The sequence below is a fragment of the Poecilia reticulata genome, linkage group LG13 (genome assembly GCF_000633615.1).
Source record: "Poecilia reticulata strain Guanapo linkage group LG13, Guppy_female_1.0+MT, whole genome shotgun sequence".
Classification (NCBI taxonomy): Eukaryota; Metazoa; Chordata; class Actinopteri; order Cyprinodontiformes; family Poeciliidae; genus Poecilia; species Poecilia reticulata.
In genome coordinates this window covers 24,458,164-24,477,495 of record NC_024343.1, presented here as the reverse complement: position 1 = coordinate 24,477,495, position 19,332 = coordinate 24,458,164, and the positions used below count along the sequence as shown (strand labels likewise).

The following is a 19,332-nucleotide window of genomic DNA, read 5'->3' as shown; positions in this document are numbered from 1 at the left end:
TCAAGGTATAGAAAAAATCAGGGTCTCTGTTTCAAACCAGTGCTGTCTGTCGCACAATACATTTCTAACCACTGGAAAAGTATAAATCAGATGTATTTCAACTTTTGTTTGCTTTAATGTTCTGTGGACAGTCAGCTTGATTACTTTCCAGCTGAAGGTAAAGTGTCAAGCTGGAAAAGATTAAAAAACAGAAATTAACCTTTTTTAGTATCTGAGTAGCTTTTCACAGTTTGAGACTATAATTGGTCACTGCTGCTTAAATCACACAAAAATCATATATGCTTAAACATGCTCACGCTCTGATATCACTGCCCAGCATTAGGTTTGGACTGTTTGCAACATTTTACAACTTTTCAACAACGTTCATTAACACATCTTGTTTTAGTCAGATTTGCATCTACAGCTGTTTGACGACAAGGTGGGAAGTGTTTCTTTAAGCTGAAAGTCAAAATTAGACTTATAGTTTGCTTTAGCATAAAACCAAGGGAAGGAAGCACATGATTTAGTATAAAGGTTGTGAATTACCTGAGGTTTCTTTAATATATTCCAAATTCAGGTTTTGCAAAACATCAAAATACAATAAGTAAATTTATACTTCAGTTCATACAAAATAAAACAAATTGGTTTATTATGACCTGGTTATTATTGCTAAAGTTGGCCAATAGCTTTTCCCATTTTAAGTGCATTTAAATGCACTTAAAATGGGGTATTTTGAAAGGGGTAAGCCAAGCTTACCCCTTTCAAATGCTGCAAATATTTCACATCAGTTCATGAGTTTGTTTTAAATGCCATGTACTTTGCCCTAACTTGAGGCACAGACATGATCAGCCGAGCTCTGGGTCCTGAGTTTGGTGGCAGCATCGGCATCATGTTCTTCTTTGCTAACGTGTGCGGCAGCGCCCTCTTTGTGCTGGGTCTGGTTGAAGCCATAATGGGCACCTTTGGAATACCAGAAGGTAAATTGAGGATTTCTTGATTTGTGTATTTATCTGTATCATGTCCTGCCAAAGTATTAAAAGTTATTACTTTAATAATGAAGTCTCTATAAAGAAAGTTGTCCTCCCAAAAAAAAAAAAGGGCTGGTTGAGACCAAAGCACCAGACTGAAGATTGTTGTCATCCAGTTTTGGTAGAAAGAGATGGAGAATTGAGAACACCGATAAATCATGCATATGGAAATTATTATGTTTGTTTTAATTTATCATGCGACTAATTGATTTATTGCTTTTTGCAACAGCCCTAACACAGGTGAAAGACTGTGGGAAAACATGAGGCAGAAACTATCTGGGATTCCTTTTGTTGTTCAAATCAAAGCTTCCTAGTCATTACATTTCCTCTCATGTTTCATTTTAGATCCAACCGTGGTTCCCAGTCCACAGCAGGTCCTGCCGTCAGGTTACTGGTGGTCCCTGCTGTACGGCACCGCTATCCTCTTGCTGTGCCTCTTAGTATGCCTGGTCGGAGCCCACATCTACGCCAAGGCCACTTTCGTCATCTTCCTGGTGGTCATCTTGGTTCTGATCATGATCTTCATCAGCTTCTTTGTTGTGCGACCTAGAGTGGTCCTGTTGCCAAGCCCCTTCAAGCCGTCCAACGGGACGGGCCCTGTGTATCCCACCACGGCTAATTTTACTGGATTCAAGCTGGAAACACTGCTGGGAAATCTGCACGGTAAGATTGAGTGACTAGAATAGAAAGCCTTGATTTTTTTATTTTTTATTTTTTCTGCCAAGTATATTATTTTGTGGCCACTTTAAAATGAATGATTTTTATTTGCTAATACAAATTTTTGACAATTTTGAATATTCCTCAAATATTTTTTTCACTTTCTGGGCATGAATTAATAATGATAAAATAATTATAGCAAAATGCTAAATATATATTTTTAAGTAATCAGGTGCCCATGGGTGTTACACAGCTCTGTAATTAAACAGAATTTCTCTTAAACTTTGAAACTTAGATATTCAATTTGTTTATTTATTTTTCTGACAAAATGCAGATTCCTGTTGGTAAAGCCTAAAACCAGCTATTTCCAGTTGGATTTTTAGATGCATCTCTAATTATTACTTAAGATCGAGCCTGTTCTTTTTATGCATCATGATGGCAGCAGATGTTCTTGTGAAACAAGGGAAAAAGGAAGTGAGGGTTTGTTCACGCAGTAGCTTCATAAGCTCTGAGACCATCAGCTCATTTGTGGGTTTAAATATAGAGTTTTACTAACGTTGACATCTGATCAGTGGCAGCGCATATGACCATTAAACACTGATTGGTGATTCAGAAGCTTAAAGACATCCTCTAAAACATTTTAAAGCCATTTTTGTTTTAATGTGGCCTACGTTCTTTATTTCATAAGGTATTTTAAAAAGTGAATGTTTTCCTCTTTTAAACTGAGCCTGCTGTCCACAGGCTGTATACTTACACCAGAGCAGGAATAATGAGTATTATGGGCTTAAAACCCCTTTAACTCTGATGATTATTGGCAGTCATATAAACTTCTAGGATCTGAACTGGTTTTCCCCCTGCAGACCAGACAGGAAAGAGCAGAAGGCGTTTTGCCTACACTTCCTGGAAGATCAAAACATATTTGACTCATGTTTGACATGATGTTCTTTGGATTCTTATTCCTACAAAACGAACAAAACGGTTTGAGAGGATTTAATTTCAAGCACATTACTGAGCTAATTGCTTGTAACTCAGGCCTGTACTCATGAAAACTATCTGCACGCATGCACGCACACACACATATATACAATAATCCTGATTCACTTTACCAGCTGTTTACAGAAGCAATGCATACACATTACCGTTTCATGATTTCAGTGAGCATTGTAAAATGTATCATGTTTATTTAATACAAGCGGCCGAAATGGGCTTCCTCCGCAGGGTGGCTGAGCTCTCCCTTAGAGATAGGGTGAGAAACTCGGTCATCCGGGAGGGACTCAGAGTAGAGCCGCTGCTCCTCCACGTCGAGAGGAGCCAGTTGAGGTGGCTCGGGCATCTGGTCAGGATGCCTCCTGGACGCCTCCCTGGTGAGGTGTTCCGGGCACGTCCCACCAGGAGGAGACCTCGGGGAAGACCCAGGACACGCTGGAGGGACTATGTCTCTCGGCTGGCCTGGGAAAGCCTTGGGGTTCCCCCGGAGGAGCTGGAAGAAGTGGCTGGGGAGAGGGAAGTCTGGGCCTCCCTTCTGAAGCTGATGCCCCCGCGACCCGACCCCGGATAAGCGGAAGAAAATGGATGGATGGATGGATGGATGGTTTATTTAAACCCTGTATTTTTATAGAGAGAACTAGTTAGCTAAATGTAAAGAAGATAAAGGGTCTTGTTTATAAAAATGAATCAACAATGCACACAAAAGGACTGAATTAGTTCAAATCTAAGCCATTGAGCTAAGATTAACCTCAACCTTATCAGAGTGAGCAACAATATACAAACATTTTTTCATACATGAATGAAAGAACAGAATATATTCCTGTATGAACTTTTGCGGGAGTGAAATTAGATTTTTACTAGTAAAACATGATTGCTGATGCTGCACTCAACAGAAAAGTTTGAAGAGGGTTACTTGTTCAGAGACTTGCAGAGATTAAGTTTTATATCCAGAGGATTGCAGAGCTTTGTCTGCCATCAAACCAAGTTAAACTTACTGATCATGATGATAGAAGCAGAACTACAGTGACTTACTGGTATTTCTTCTTCCAGCTGGCTACGTTGAAGACTACACCACTGGGAAGATGATGTCCTTCGCCACCGTATTTGCTGTGATGTTCAACGGCTGCACTGGCATCATGACAGGCTCTAATATATCAGGTAGGTGTGGTCATGTCATAGCCTGATTATCTGTGGAGGAATCGGTCATCTACAAAAATAAGACCGCTTTCATTTCTAATAGAATTATCTTTAATGATAAAGGCTATTTCCATTTTATCCTAGAGGACAACAAAGACGAATCCAATCAAAGATGAACAATACTTGCATACTTTTTATCCCCTTATTTGCAGAGTATTTCTGAACTCAGAAGCAGATCATTAACTTATTAGTCTCATCATTGAATGGGTCACATCACTGTGCCAAAACAATCACTTAGTCAGTTGAGGTTAGCCTCATATTTGGCTCTAGAACATTATGAAATATTCTTGATCGACAATCAATCGACCCCCCCACTTCCCCGCCATGTCTGATGAATAAGGATGGAATAATATTTTTTTTCCTTCCATGTCTCAATTTATTTTCCACATTGGATTTTTTCCTGCTTATTTTTTCTTAAATAAGGTTTAACAGGTGGAAATGCATACGTCTTCATAAACTTAATGTAAAGAATGTCAACAATTTAATGGAAAAACTATTTAAATGTCTTTGGGTGAAATAAAATTTGATAGCGGTCGGTTTTTTTAATACGTGTTTTCTATAAAAGTAAAAGTAGCACATGTGTTTAAGAAACATATTAAGAACATGTTCCACTTTACCCATTTTCAGGATGTTGCTTCTGTGTTGTCTGGTTTTTACTCAGCTGCCTTTATATCCTAACAAAGCATCCCCAAACACACCCAGCTTTCTCATTTACACATTAGTATTTATTTCTGCCACTGTTCGAGTTGGCAGAAAAAGTGTCACAATAAATTCAGTCCAGGTGCATTTTACTTTTGCTGGTCTCTGGTGATATGATGGGTTGAGTGTTTGCTTTTCTGGTGGTTCTACATCATTTAACAGAGTGTTTATCCAGCCTCATAAACTAACACTTTGCTTTTGACATAATTATTAATGACCTGTGTATTAGCAGGGTTTCACTCCTACTGTAAACGTTGTTGTAAAGGGTGAAATCTCTTATTGTTTGGGAAAACCTGACGTTGCTTCACTAATTTCATAACTTGTAAAATATTTCACATTATACACTGGATTCCATTTTAATTGCTGGATTCTCCCCACATTGTGTGCATCATGGAAATCACAGGCCTCTATTATGTTCAAACACGTTAATGTTCACCATGAACAAACATCTCTATCAAAGACATTGTTCAGGACGTCTTGTGGTTTCCATGGCCTCACCTCAAGGGGGGGAAGTTCCTGGGAGGTTGGATGATGTCTTAAAACTCTTATTCTTGTAAACTGTGTTTGTCTTTGTTGAATTATGGACTCCAAATAGATGTTAAATGACCTTAAACCCATTTCCTGATTAAATTAAATTACACCACTAACTGTTGATTGGCATTGCCTTAACACACCTGAATTTTTCAGGCGAGTAAACTCTGTCACTGCTGATCTAGTAACCTGTTCATTACATTTGCAATCTAACCTCTTTCTGAGGTAAGGATGGAATAAGTTTGTCAAAAAATATTTCCCAGAACTATGCCATGCGCTGCTTTTCACCTGAGTTTATATCCACCAAACTGTAGGAACTGATGAGAACCAGATTAGGTTTTTGCATTCAGATATGTAGATATTTTGAATAGAATAGGATGTACTTCTTATTTAACATTTTAAACGTGTGCTGTCCACCAGGTGACCTGAAGAATCCCAGTTTCTCTATCCCTCGTGGCACCATCACCGCCGTCATCTTCACCTACATCATCTACAATCTGCTGTGCATTATGGTGGCCTGCTCCTGTGACCGGTTTGTAACATAGATTTTTCTTCATCCCCATCTATTTTTCCAATGTTCCTTACCTTTAGTGCTACTGGTGTAATACGTACAAGCAAAGTATAAGCATTGAATGTTCCCAAAATTGCCCATAAATCAACAAATATTCATGACAGCTAATTAAAGCTGTGAGTATTAATGCACAGTTGTAGTAATGGATGTTAGCATATTGTGTAGAAGAAATCAAATGCTTGGAGCCTGTCAGATAATGCAGACAAAGTTAATTTTCTGCTTCATCAAACAGAACTGAAGCCTCTGAAAGAGGAATCCAATTTCAAACAGATCTATGCCATCCGAGTGTATACCGATAATCCATGTGGGACTCTTTGCTTTTGCTCATTCTTAAAGCTAGATGTTGGGAAAAACTGGAAATTATCTGATCTTTTATATGATTTCTTTTACCATGGCTACAAAGAACTCCTTTTTTTTGGACAAATTTTGTGGCAAAAGGCTCCAACTACCTTGGCTGTTGTGACCAGATAATTAATTTACCAGATAAAATAAGTTTGTTGTTTGAGATAACTTGACACCTAAATGCTTAGAAACTACTATCAAAATTAGAGGTAGTTTGAAATTTTGCATAGTAATATGCAAAATGGCATTAATAAATGCCATTGATTACAATATAGTGACTGCAATATTTATGCACATTTTAAAATATTTTTTAATTGAGGGTTCATAGCCAGAATCAGGATGATCAGTTTGCAATCTATGTTAGCATTAGATCTACTAATGTTAGCATTAGTAGATCTAATGCTAACATAAGCTAACATTAGTTAGTAGTTCTAGGTCTCTACAACTGTTAGAGCCAGTGTTCTGGTAGGCCTATTTATGACCTTAAAAATGTAAGATTTTCGTGAGGTATTCTCACATCTGGGAACTGGAACAGTGAACAAAAAGCCTTCTGATCAAAAGTTTTTTTTAAAAGCAATTAACTAATTCAGGACCATAATGGCAGGAGAATCCTGTATATCCAAAATAGTTGAAAGTATCATTAATGCATTTTTCAATTCCACATCTGAAGAGATCATTGTCAAAATTGAACATTAATCTTGATCCCTTATTCACGATGCAACAGTGTTGGTTTTTATGAACCAGTCTTTAAGAACCGTTGAGAGAACAGTTGCCTGCTACTCTGCAAAACTATTCAAATTGTCTGAGTGACGCTTCAATCAGGCTGTGGTTGGCAGCTTCCTGTTATTTGAGTTTTGAACTGTTAAAGATTTTACCTCTTCCAATCGGTTCCTCAGCTTACTGTGTTGGTTGCGCATTCACCTTGCTCTTAAGAGCAGGACTGATAAGTGTTTGAGTCCTTGAAGAGGCAAGTTGGTATTTACTTTTTTCTCTCTGTTTCTAACCATCTCTCTCTGGCTGTCAGCTGCAGAGTGCCAGAGTTCGGTATTGATGTAGCTCTAAAAGCGAATGTTGCCAAGGTGCTAAACTGACATGACAGGGCTATAAAAGAGCATTGGAGATCAATATGGCCATCATTTACCCTGCTGCACCGTCCTCCCTGCATCTACCTGCCACGCTTGCTCTGAGATGAGAGGATTCTCTAAACATTGCCTCTCTCTCCCTCTCAATGACTTGCATACATTCATACCTTTTGAACCGCTTCACATTTTGTCACAATACATCTACAAATATTATTATGTTTGATATTACTGGGGATTTGATGTGACGTACTGACTGAAACCAGTCAGTTTCAGTCAGTACGTTGCACATACTTGCAATGTGGAACTGGAATAATACATGGTTTTCAAATGTTTTTACTAATGATATGTAAAACCACACACAACCAAAACCCAGAAATAAAATGTATTAAGATGTCTTTGTATACAAAATGCCATTCAAAAAATATTGATAGCCAAAATGGAAATTGAGTTCATTTTAATGTATCATGCAATTTGTTGATTTATTGGTTTATTGCTTATTGTGACAGGCTTGCTTTGACTACACTGAACCCCTTATGAAACAATCCTGGAAGAAAACCTTTCAGAGGCCCTGAAACACTTGAGACTGGAATGGAGGTTCAATTTAATGTCCCTAAACATACATCCAGTGCTCCTGCTTAGATTATGCAAAAACAAGTATGAAGTGGAGTATAAGTCTTAATAGTTTAGGAGGATCTTTCCCAGTTAGGAATATCTGGTTTTGCAGACAGACGTCCTAGATGCCTGGTGTTGACTTTAGAACCCAGAGAGGGTTATTTGGTTATTATTTATTTCATTAATAGTGTTATTATTTATTTCCTGACTTTTGTTCTGTGAAGAACCCAGAGAGGGTTATTTGATTGTGCTTTCTGGAAAACAATATTTTTTTACATTTAGACGATTGCAGGAGAAGGGAAAAGTTATGTGACCCTCACAGGAAAAAGTTTGGGGACCCCTGATTTAAACAATATCTGACAGCCGGATCTTATTTGAACATTTGGTTTTGCTCACCTGCACGTATTCCAGATTGAGTTTATGCAGATGTGATGTCAGAAGCGGGAAGAGAAGCTGTTTATTTAACCTTACAGTGGAAAAGTCTGATTGGCAAGTTTGCATTTCTTATCTTGTTTCCTGGATTTTTATTTACAGCTGTGACTCATTTAGGGTTGGGCCTTATTGAACAGTTGTTTGCAGTTTTTTTTAATTTACTTGCTCATGTGATTATGCAGCGCCGAGAAAAAGTCACCAGACTGTCATTGGACACCTCACTCGTAAAAAGCAGTCAGTAAATTCCCAACCGCCACATTCAGGAAGTAAGAACTGATCCTCAGGTAGTGACTGCTTCCTCTTGTCAACAATACATCAATTATAATATCCTTGAAATTTGACATAATTTCAGAAATATAGTTTTACCTGTCCACATTCATAACACTCTGGAAGAAATTTTCTGATATTTGTTAGTTTTAATGATTTTGGCTTAAAGTTAATATTCAGTTTCTCATAATTAGAATATTTCATAAACCTCATCAAAACTCGGTGGACGAACACCAGCAGGCGGCATGGCTCCCCAAAACATTACTGATTTTGAAAGTTTCTCACTAAGCCTCAGTAAATTGATCCTATGCTTCTCACTCCTTCTTCCAAACTCATATTTTTCACAGATCTCTGAAAATGAATGTTTCTTTTTAGATTTATCACATTTGCATTTCATCTCCAACTTTTAAATCTTTTAATTGTTTAATGACGAAAACCTAAGGAAAGGGTTGGTATTTTACCAGACACTTTGGTGGCTCTTATTAACAGCCTGGCTTTTCAAAACCCACAGTGTCCCTGTGACTCACATGGACCATGTGGATCATTACCTTAACATTTTCAAATCCAGCATGTTCCATGGTAGAGCTGAAAAAGCAGCACAGAGCAACGTCGCTGTACCTTCCTGTAATCTGCTGAAGGCCTTCTGCCCTCTTGCTCTTGGTGCTAGAACTCCAGACGTCTCAACATGTTGTAGAAAATACAGTTTTCCTTTAAGTAGCATCTTGGGTTTCTGTGCTTCCTCTTAACTTCATTTTAAACACCTTGCCAACACTGTGAATATCTAAGAGCCTTCGTCACTCTATTCTATTTCAGATAACCAACAGTTTTCTATCTCTAACTCTAAACAAGGCCTAAAACATGTCAAGAAACTATATTGAGTTTGTGTAAAGAACTACCAGAAAAACAACCATTTTGTTTAAATATTGTTTACATTTTTCCAACAGTAAATTGTTTTAGAAATCTGGGGGACAAAAATTGCAGTCTGAGTCTTTGAGAAAACGGTTTTGATTTTTATGAACGCTGTATTCTAAACTACACAGTCAGAAATAAAAGCTCTAGTTGAGTAAATAGACTTTATTATCATAAGCAATTATGTATGGTTAAACAAGTGCTTAATTTCTTGCAAATATTAACATCTTCTGCTCTTATGCAGGGCAAACACAGACTAATTTATGCACTGTACACATAATTAGATAGAAGAAAACACTTTTTCATATTCATAAGTGCTAAATGATTCTAGAGGCAATTACATAGCAGTTATGGCAAATAAAGACCTTGCCAGCAGCTTCATAAGAAGAGTTGTAGTTGGCAATTATAGGAAACAAAACCATGCTGACAAACGGGCTCATTAAAGCCCAAAAGCTCCATGACACAAGAATACCAAATCAGTTTTCTTTTTAGAGAAATGACTGAAATAATTTGCATATTCTATGAAAATAATAAGCATCAAGATCAGAGAGTAGCTGTTATTTCACAGTAAATGCAGACAAAACACTACATGTAGTTATTTTTAATGACAAATTACATATGCAGGTGTTGGACATTGACTGTATTAGGGTGTTATGAGGAAACTCCTCACGTTTGGACCATGAATGTACCAGGTGCTGGCTTTTTATGGGGAGTGAAATAAAAACTAAACATGTTATTACGACTGTCGCCCAAAGGGTGGCAGTCATGCTCTCTCAACAAAGTCAGTGAGTCCTCAGCTGGTCAAACTAAAAGTAACAAAAAACTTTCAAATCAGACTGTTTATTTAGATTTCTGCCTCATGCAAATTCAAGTCCTTTCCCAGTAGAGCGGTATAGATTATAAACTTTTAGAAGCGAATGGGTCCATGGGTGCCTGGGCTACCTGAGCCGAGGCAGTGGACGGTTTCCCAGCGTCTCCCTTCACACAGGTGTGAGCCGTTGACAGCATGCGCTCATTATAACAGGGAATGAGGTCAGGAGGCTCAGAGTTGACACCTACTGAAACTGATTAGGCAGTGGTGTCCAAAATCGGTCCTCAAGGGCCGGCATCCTACATGTTTTAGTTCTCTCCCTGGTTCAACACTCCTAAATGGAATGATGGTTCATTAGCAGGCCTCTGCAGAACTTTATGACATGCTGAGGAGGTAGTTGGACCATTTGAATCAAATGTTGTTGAAGCAGAGATGCATCTAAAACTGGCAGGACACCGGGCCTCGACGGCTGGAACTGGACAACCATGGGCTACAACACGTCTCAACAATCGGCGCCTTTCAAAAATGTTGAGATGTTTGTGTTTACAGGGATTTTTAAAATGTCAGGGTAGATTTTAAACAGACAAATCACTTATTGTTGTATGTTACCTTACAGAACATTATGGAGTTTGACTCAAAACATTTTTAAAACACTTATTTTCTGTACCCAGTCATAACGGTCACCAATTCCGAATTTAGGAAATGTTTTATGTACCTGCTTGCAGTGACTCAGGAACCATACAACGTAGTTACTCCTTTTCAGCTGCTGATAATTAACATTGTTGAGAGAGGAAAAAAAAGCTTTAGTTGTCTGTGCATCTTCTTTACGGACTAATGTTAATAGAGCGAACACAGATGTAGTCTATTTTGACAACGCATGCCAGAACATTAAAAGTGCCGGGGAAGGAAAGGAGACTACCCGAGGGTGTGTGAGGGGGGAATCTATTAACCTCCAGTGACCACCCAACCAGCCATGACTGATTACCCTGTCGCTACGTTATCAACCTCTTTTAATAGTGTGTGTGTAAATTTTATGTCTGTACTCAAGTGCATCTACAAACTGAGTTGCTTTACTCTGATGTTGGCTTTGCATAGACAGGTATGACATTCTTACAGTTTCATAACATCGTGTGAAACATTACACCACAAAAACAGAGAACAAAAATATATAAAACGATTGTGATTTGTCTAAAACGTAAACGCAGCAGTTATTTTTATTGAGACAATATAACATATTGTAACATGTTATTCCAGCTCTAATAACTTTTTATTATAATACTTATTTCAAAAACTTTATTTGGCACTAGCGACCTTTATTCAAGGTCAGGAACTTTGGCTGATAAAGTGACAACATGCAGTAAACGGAGCAATCAAATCCGGAGTGGCTGCATCAGTGACTACACGCCGTCTCTATCCATGTTTGATAAACAGCAAGATTTGAAATGCACAGCAACAAGTGGGGGGAGGGTAACAGTGTGATAATTTGTGCTTCAGGCATCAGTGTAAAAATTCCAACTACTCCAACACTTCTTCTGTCATTCCTTTACTTCTCAGGAAGAGTGTACAACCATTAGAGAGTAACGACTTTGAAACCAGAACTTTTTACAGCTTTTATACACCTTAATGCAGCAATCGGCTCATAATATATCTTAAATATGTACTTGGCTGAACAAGAAAGCTAATTTGCATTGGGTTTATTGGGAAGCACCAATATAAAGATTTGTACTGGTATTAATATTGCTGATATTTACTGATATTATATATATTTTACTAATCTTTCGTCAGGATGAAAAAAAAAAAGGAACTCACCACTGACCACACTGTTAACATGGTCTCAGTTTTATTTATTGGACCAATACAGATACTTTAAAAAAAGCAAAGATCAGCCAATACCGATGTTATTGACAATATCTAGTGCATCCATAGTTTATCTATTTATTGTAACACTGGTTTGTTTTTCTCTACTTCTGATTCCACATGTAAGATAGAATCCATTTGTGGGTTGAGCAGATGAGGAAGTTATCAGGCTTTACAACAGGACAAGATTTACTGCTAAGATTTGTTAGAACTAAGAAATTATCAGTAAATCAGTAAAGTTTATTTGTATAGCATATTTTAGCAACCAGGCAGTTCAGAGTGCCTTACATCATAAAAACACAAGAACAATAAGTCATAAAAACAACATTCAGTCAGCAATTGAGAAACCAGTGATAAACATTACACTTTGAGCTCAAAAGCTCATCAACACACTCTGAATATGTGGCTTAATGTTTCATTCGGTGTAGTTCAACAGTAATTCTAAATAGACAGGTTTTTAGCCTCGATTTAGAGGAACTCAGTGTTTCACCTGTTTTGCAGTTTTCTGGAAGTTTGTTCCAGATTTGCGGTGCCTAGAACCTGAATGTGGCTTCTCCATGGTTGGTTCTGGAGATGCAGTGCAGGCCAGAACCAGAAGACCAGAGAAAGAAATGATCACTCAAACTTCCGTGCACTTTTCTATTTGGCTTGACTGACTTCTTTGTGCGTGTGTGTGTGTGTGTGTGTGTGTGTGTGTGTGTGTGTGTGTGTGTGTGTGTGTGTGTGTGTGTGTGTGTGCGTGAACATATAATTGACTCCCACAATGCTGCATGTCTGTGACCTGTGGGCTTATCCCACCCTGTGCTACAGACGTCTTTGTATTAATAACCTGACTTGATAATGATATTAATTTGAATCTGCCGGGCCTTCTTTTGTGCTGCTATCTCTGACATGCAGCTTTGTGAATCTGGGTAAAATCCGCTCACCCCCACTGAGGTGCTTCTGTCTGTCTTGTCTTCTCAGCTCTTGTCTCCTCACATTCTGTGTCTGATTCATCTGTTTTCAAACAGCTGTGTTTCCCTTAAACTCGTTTTTGCCTCCATTCTCGTGAAAACACATTTCTCATGTGTTCTCATGCTAACTTTGTGCAATTTGATTTTACTCCTTGTGAACCTCTGCCAATAATATGAATCTTTCACCTTTCACCTTATTTTGTTTCTGCACATTTACTGTCTTTAGCCCAATTCTGACGATAAAAATGTCCAGTTATCCTTAAGATCTGCACATCCTATCCGTAAGATAGAACACATTTCTGGTGCCTGTGTTCATTGGACTCTGTCTTCACCAACACAAGTATTTTCAAAAGCAATGATTTTTTTAATTAAATGTTTTTTTTTTGTTGGTATTTGAACCTCCCATCCACATATAATTTCAATATTTTTATATAACAGAATCTACAGTTGTTTTGGAAGAATTTTTTAAAATCTTAAACTCTGGACTTCATGCTCAGTATCTTGTTCTTTAAATGTTAATGATGTTGTTACTGCCACCTACTGACACAGAATAGTCATAACATTTTTGATTGAAATCTGGTAGACTGTCTGGATGTAGGTGTTTTTTATTTTTTATTTCCTTTTTCAAAACCAGGAAAAAAAGAAATGTGAAACTGTAGTTCCTGGACAAAGGTAAGTCTAACATCCCTGCTCTGCTTTTTCCATGCTCTCGTCCTCCCTGTCCGATTGTCAGGTACTATCACCCCACAGCAGCTTTTTGGGCTTTTACTTCTCCTACCTCCATCATCTCCTTGTCTATCATCCACCCATCCATCCACCAACCACACTCTCTTTTTTGGTTATCTCTTCACTGCAGTGATTATGTTCACTTTTGAAGAAGGGGTTTTAACAATGGCAGAATCACAGGCCAAGTCTTCCAATGCTGTGTTCTTTCTGAATAAAAAGCTGCTTCCCTTGGAAAGAGAATGAAGCTAAGGGAGAAATGAGATTGGACTGAATCTTGAAGATCTTGAAGACAAATATTGGTCTTCTTTTTGCAGCCCCAACAATCTATGCTTTGGAGCAAATATTAATAGCTTAGTCAAGATAATGAAGTTTGAATGCACTGATATGAGAATTTGGGACAATATTGATATCAGATATAACAATATTGCTGTTTTGACTGATTGTTTGAGTCTTACCAGTATTATGTATATTTCCCTTTCTGTGAGAAAAATGACCATGCCATTGACATTCCTTCTCTGTAGGATTGTTTCACCGAAAACACTAAATGGCCCCCACTCAGTGATGATATTAATGATGCCATCGGTTAATATCAGCTCAGCTTTACTTATGGGACCAATAAAGATATATTAAAAACATTACTAACATTGCCTGTATTGATGTTAATTCAAACACCGCCTATCGTGTGTTCTTAAAACAAAATTCCTTCATCTATCTTCTACTCCATGGCTTCATGCGCTGAAGGAAAACTTGACTGAATGTTAACTTGACTGAATGAAGGAAAAGATTTGCAGTCATGGTAGAAAGAAACTGTGCTCTCTTTAAATTTTATACAACAAAACACATGACAGTGAGGTGATCTAGTTTAGGTTTGTGCTGATCAAGTCTCAAGTATTGGCACATGGATGCCATCCAGTCATTTTTGAATAATTTGTAGCTGACTGCAACTCTAAAATCTGTGGCCCTTTACTGACCATTGTTTCATGTCAATTGCACCAGTTGGAAGCAATCTTGAAATAAAACATGAAAGCAGTTTTGTGACAATTTGAAAACTTTATGGTTGGGGCATTTTCTGTTTTGGTAGTGAAAGAGCTATAAGGTCAAATTCCATGAACTCATCAAGGTAACTCTAAAAGCTAATTTGATGAAGCATTTCACTTTAGAACTGAAGAGAGGAGAAGTTTTCGAAGGACATCAATGAGTAACAAAAGATGAAAAATGTGGAAGACTTTGTCACTCTGGGTGAGCAGCCCACCGCTGTAGTGAAGTATGGTAGGTTTGGGAACCTTTGGGAACTTCTGGTGTTTTATTTTGTCGTGTGACACAGAGGACAGAGAGATCCACGCTGACTGAATTTGACTATCACACTTGAGGTTATTTGATATGATGATCAATATTTGCTTTATCAAAAACCATTTCCAGTTTGGAGGTTTGTACATTGCCATTCCTTAATGTCACATTGAACAGATTTGTAAGTGATCATGCGATCAGCAGGCTGCATGCCCAGCAGTTTCATAGATACAGAGCTTTGAATCAAGCAATTGCGGTGATGCTGAACAGATGGGGAGACTTGAGTATTTCACCATCATCTTATGCAACAATGGAAGACAAATGAAAAAGGGGGCCTCACACACTTGTTGCGTAACAAGTGTCAGAAATATCTCAATCAAAACATCCTTATTTGAGATACTTCACTTTGAATCAAGCAGGTGATTAACAAGATGTTTCAAAGGGAGGATTAGTCTCTCTCTGTTGTTGACAATCCATAGTGTGTTTTGTAGTTGAGTTAAATAATTATTTCTAACTGTAAGCAAGTTGCTATTGCTGATTGGTTTTATTTTTCGGTTGTGTAGAATCTGGGAAGTAAATGCAGGCATTTGTTCCTCTTTGCGTCACACCCTTGCTAAATACTTTAATCACAAATTTTGGGTTCAGAGAGATTACTTTTTATGTGTCCAGAAATGGTGAAAAGGAGCGGCAGAAAACAGACTAAATGGAAAGCAATATCAAGGAACTAAACATGTTCCAATATAAAGGAGAAAGACAAACCAATAAAAAGCTTAGACTTGCATCTGCAGTTTTATGAGGGAAGAAAAGGTTTGGGACTGAGGAGAGGATGATAGAGGGAAAAAAGGGGGAGGCTGTGTGTGTGTGTGTGTGTGTGTGTGTGTGTGTGCGTGCGTGCATGTGTGTGTTTGTGCACGCTAAGGCCTTGTTAGTTATTGATCCCATTTAATAATCCTTAACCACAGTCTACTCTCTTGAGAGCACTTATCTCTGCCCCTCCCCTCTTGCCTCTTGCCTCCCTCTCCGTCTCTTCCATCCCATCATTCACTCCGTGTTTTTGCTTTCTGTTTCGGTCCTTTCCCTCAGCTGCTACTTGCTCCATCTCTGTGCATCATCCTTATCCCCAGCGCGCTGTGGCTACACTCTGACACTACCTACAAGGTCAAGGAGAATTGGGTTTAAAGACCAATGGTAAATCCCAGCGGTGAAGGGTCTGGTTCTCTGCTGGTGCATTTGTTGCTATGGAGTCGATTCAGGTGTCTCTGAGAAGCTCATTCCAAGAAAACTGGTTCCAAATGCCGGCACTGTAAAGTAACATTGGCCTTCTGTGAATATAGATCTGTGTGTTCAGCCAGTTTCTGCTCGGGTTTTTATTTTCAAATTGTGCTCGAAGGGTTTCTATTCTGCCTTTCCTTGCAAAACGGGTTCTTTATTGTTCTTCACCGCTGGCGTAGTGTAAAGTAGTCCCCCTTTTCATGTCTTTGAGCCGAGGTGGTATGCTTTTATATCACACTTGACATTCAACAATAGTAATGATTACGCTGCACTTGTAAGAACCTGGCACTTTTATGCAGGCTGTTCTCTGTGAAAAATCTGATTTAACGTATTCACACTGAAAAATGAATAGAGGTCTTTTCACCTGATCCTTAGCCTTAAAGTTTGTAAAAGAGAGCTTGCAATAGACGGAAGGGGGCTTTTTACAAGTGGCCATTTAGGAAATGGAGGCATTTAGTAAAATATGCATTTTGAGATGGTGGAGTTTGACCTGTGCTAGATTTGAAAAAAAAAAAAAAAACCCCATCAACTTACCTTCCCTCTTACTAATAGTGAGTTGTTTGTTCCCTCTCTCCATGGAGTGCAGTAATTACCATCACCTCTTATACCAGGATCAACATTTACTTTTTAATTGCTGCACAAAATAAATGCAGTGGTAGCTCTATATAATTTTCTCACTCTACATGAACCATTGTGAAGATTGTTGCACGGTAACATATTTTACACCAGAGGACTTGTTGAAATATGTCCAAGGTTGAGTATTTCAAGGGCTTTTCTTTAATGTGGTGCTTTGCTTGCTACAGTAAAGGAATGAGCACTTAAGGATTTCTTCATAACCTAATATAATGAAGCAATCCATTGAAATAAACCAACTTTTTAATTACACCAAGTTATTAGCAAAGTTATCTTACAGTGTAAATAGCAGAGTAAACTTGGAGAGGAAATTGGATTTCTTACATTTCTTTACTCTTGTATTGGACCATAAATCAAGATGCAAAGCCTTTCATAGTCAGTTATTTTCTTTGATACAACAGACTAATTTTTTACTTTACTCTGGTCCAGCTTTGCACTGATTTTTCACAACATATGTAATCGACATTTTAGTTAGACATTTACTGTAAACCGAGTGAAATATAGGTAGTTAATCATCATTAATGATGAGGAGGAACAAATCAGCAGTGAAATGGGAGAAGCAATTATTCCTACTATGTTTGGTGGTATCTTTTTAAAACTGTTAAGCTTTCCTGAAAGTATTCTCAGTTAAATGCATTACCAGCTGCCTCCAAGATTTTTTGATTATTTTGAAATTGACATTTTGTTAATACTTATTAACATTCAGGATTTAATGTATTTACTTAGGAATTGTTAAGTTTTTACATAAGTTTGTTTTGTAGCAGGACAGATCTAACAGTCTGAACTTGTCATTTCTCATGTCTGTTGTTTTTGTCTTTATAATTTTTAGTTAGTTCAGATTAGTAAAACAATTTGGGAGGTTTTCCTGTTTCTCCCTCTCAGCTGCTACTGAGCAGTGCCTACATCTGCTCTCCTACATCGCTGAGTAACAGAAGAGGTGGACAAGAACGGAGAGAGAGTGTACATGTGACGTATTACTATCATCCTGGAGTCTTTTTCTCTTTGGCGCCGCTGACTCTTTTTGCCTTTTCTAGGCCATGTCCAAACTCAGGTGCCTACCAAAGTTGAGGTATAATTGAACAGATCCCTGAGAGGTGAGGGAGAGGGGCACTACGGCAGAGTCTGGAGATTCATTTTTCACGTGTTTTGTGTAGAGATTTTCCCCCATGTCTACTCTCTAGCTGAGCATTATTGTGTAACTTAGAAAAAAAGACTGAAATTGTTACCCTGTTTGAAGTTCCATGTTCACATCTTGTCAATTTTGAACCCAATGTTTGATTAATTAAACTAATCTCTGGTTTTCTTGAAAATTTTTTTTCCTTTTGTTCAACCACAAAGCTACTGATGCTGGTATATGATTTAGTCTAAACTAAAGGCTTATTGCGCTGTTTTTTTTGTTTGTTTTTTGTTTTTAGGATGTTGGGATTACATTTCATTGAATCGGTTTATTTCCAATTGTCCTTTTGAACCAAAGGAGGGCGTATTTACTTTTAAAAGCTTATTTTTACATTTAAGAAATTCTTTGCATCAGAAAGAAAAATAAGAAACTTCCAGTGCCATTTTAATGAATATTGACTTTTCTGTTATTCGTGTATTCTTTTAACACTAATGATAACTTAATGGTGCTGTGAGTATGACAGCAATGTTGGCTACCTGCCAAAACCCTCTGTAATTAGCGCTGATCCCATCCGAGTCTTCAGTGCACATTCCATGTGGTCGTTAGACTGGATGATCTTTAATTGTTACTCTCACTCCAAGAATTACACAAGAACTTCTTGTGACTTCCAGTCGGCTTCTATTTTTTGCACCTAAACACATGCGTGCCGCCCACCCTGGGTGTCAGCGCTTAATTTTTCATCCCATTTGAGAAATAACGCATAATTAATCCATAATGTTCGACAAAGGCGCAGGTGAATTATCAGACACACAAACACACGGGATGATGGATTAAAATATGAATACGCATGAATACACAATTGATGGCATGAATAAAAATGGTAAACAAATGAGCTGAAGGCTGGAGCTTGATGGCAGGAGAGAGAACAATCGACCAAACAATCTCTGTGGGCTCATTTTAGTCACTGAGCTGTGTTTCCTCCTCTTTTCTAAACAAGCTCCTTTAATCTCTCGCGCTTTTGTTCTCCTCTTTATTTCTACAGCAGAGCTCATTTGAGCTGATCAATAATTACGATCGCGAGCACAACTACATCGCCACCCACACACAGTCGCATACATACATGTACAATATTCCCTGAGTAATGAATACGCAGCTTGTAAAGGGGGGAAAACTTGCCTCCATAAAAACATATTGTTCATTCTGCTTTAACCCAATATATTGACTTTACCCTCTCTCTCGATCTCTCCTCTCTCATACAAACTCATACCATTTATCATCACTGTCGCCCAGTTTGCTGCCTCTTTGTTTTGGAGAGCCATTTAGGAAATGTCAAGCTTTCCAGATTAATTTAGCTTCTGTTCCACATCAAAGAAATTAATATTC

General features: G+C 38.1%; 1 protein-coding gene across 1 annotated transcript in view; it reads left to right on the top strand.

The window, feature by feature from the left end:
• Positions 1-19,332, top strand: part of LOC103474907 (solute carrier family 12 member 9) — a 63,375-nt gene that overhangs the window by 3,843 nt on the left and 40,200 nt on the right. The window contains exons 3-6 of the mRNA XM_008426179.2: positions 819-956; positions 1,353-1,670; positions 3,702-3,809; positions 5,499-5,610. Of these exons, the coding sequence (XP_008424401.1) occupies positions 819-956; positions 1,353-1,670; positions 3,702-3,809; positions 5,499-5,610 (676 nt within the window). The remainder of the gene's footprint in view (positions 1-818; positions 957-1,352; positions 1,671-3,701; positions 3,810-5,498; positions 5,611-19,332) is intronic.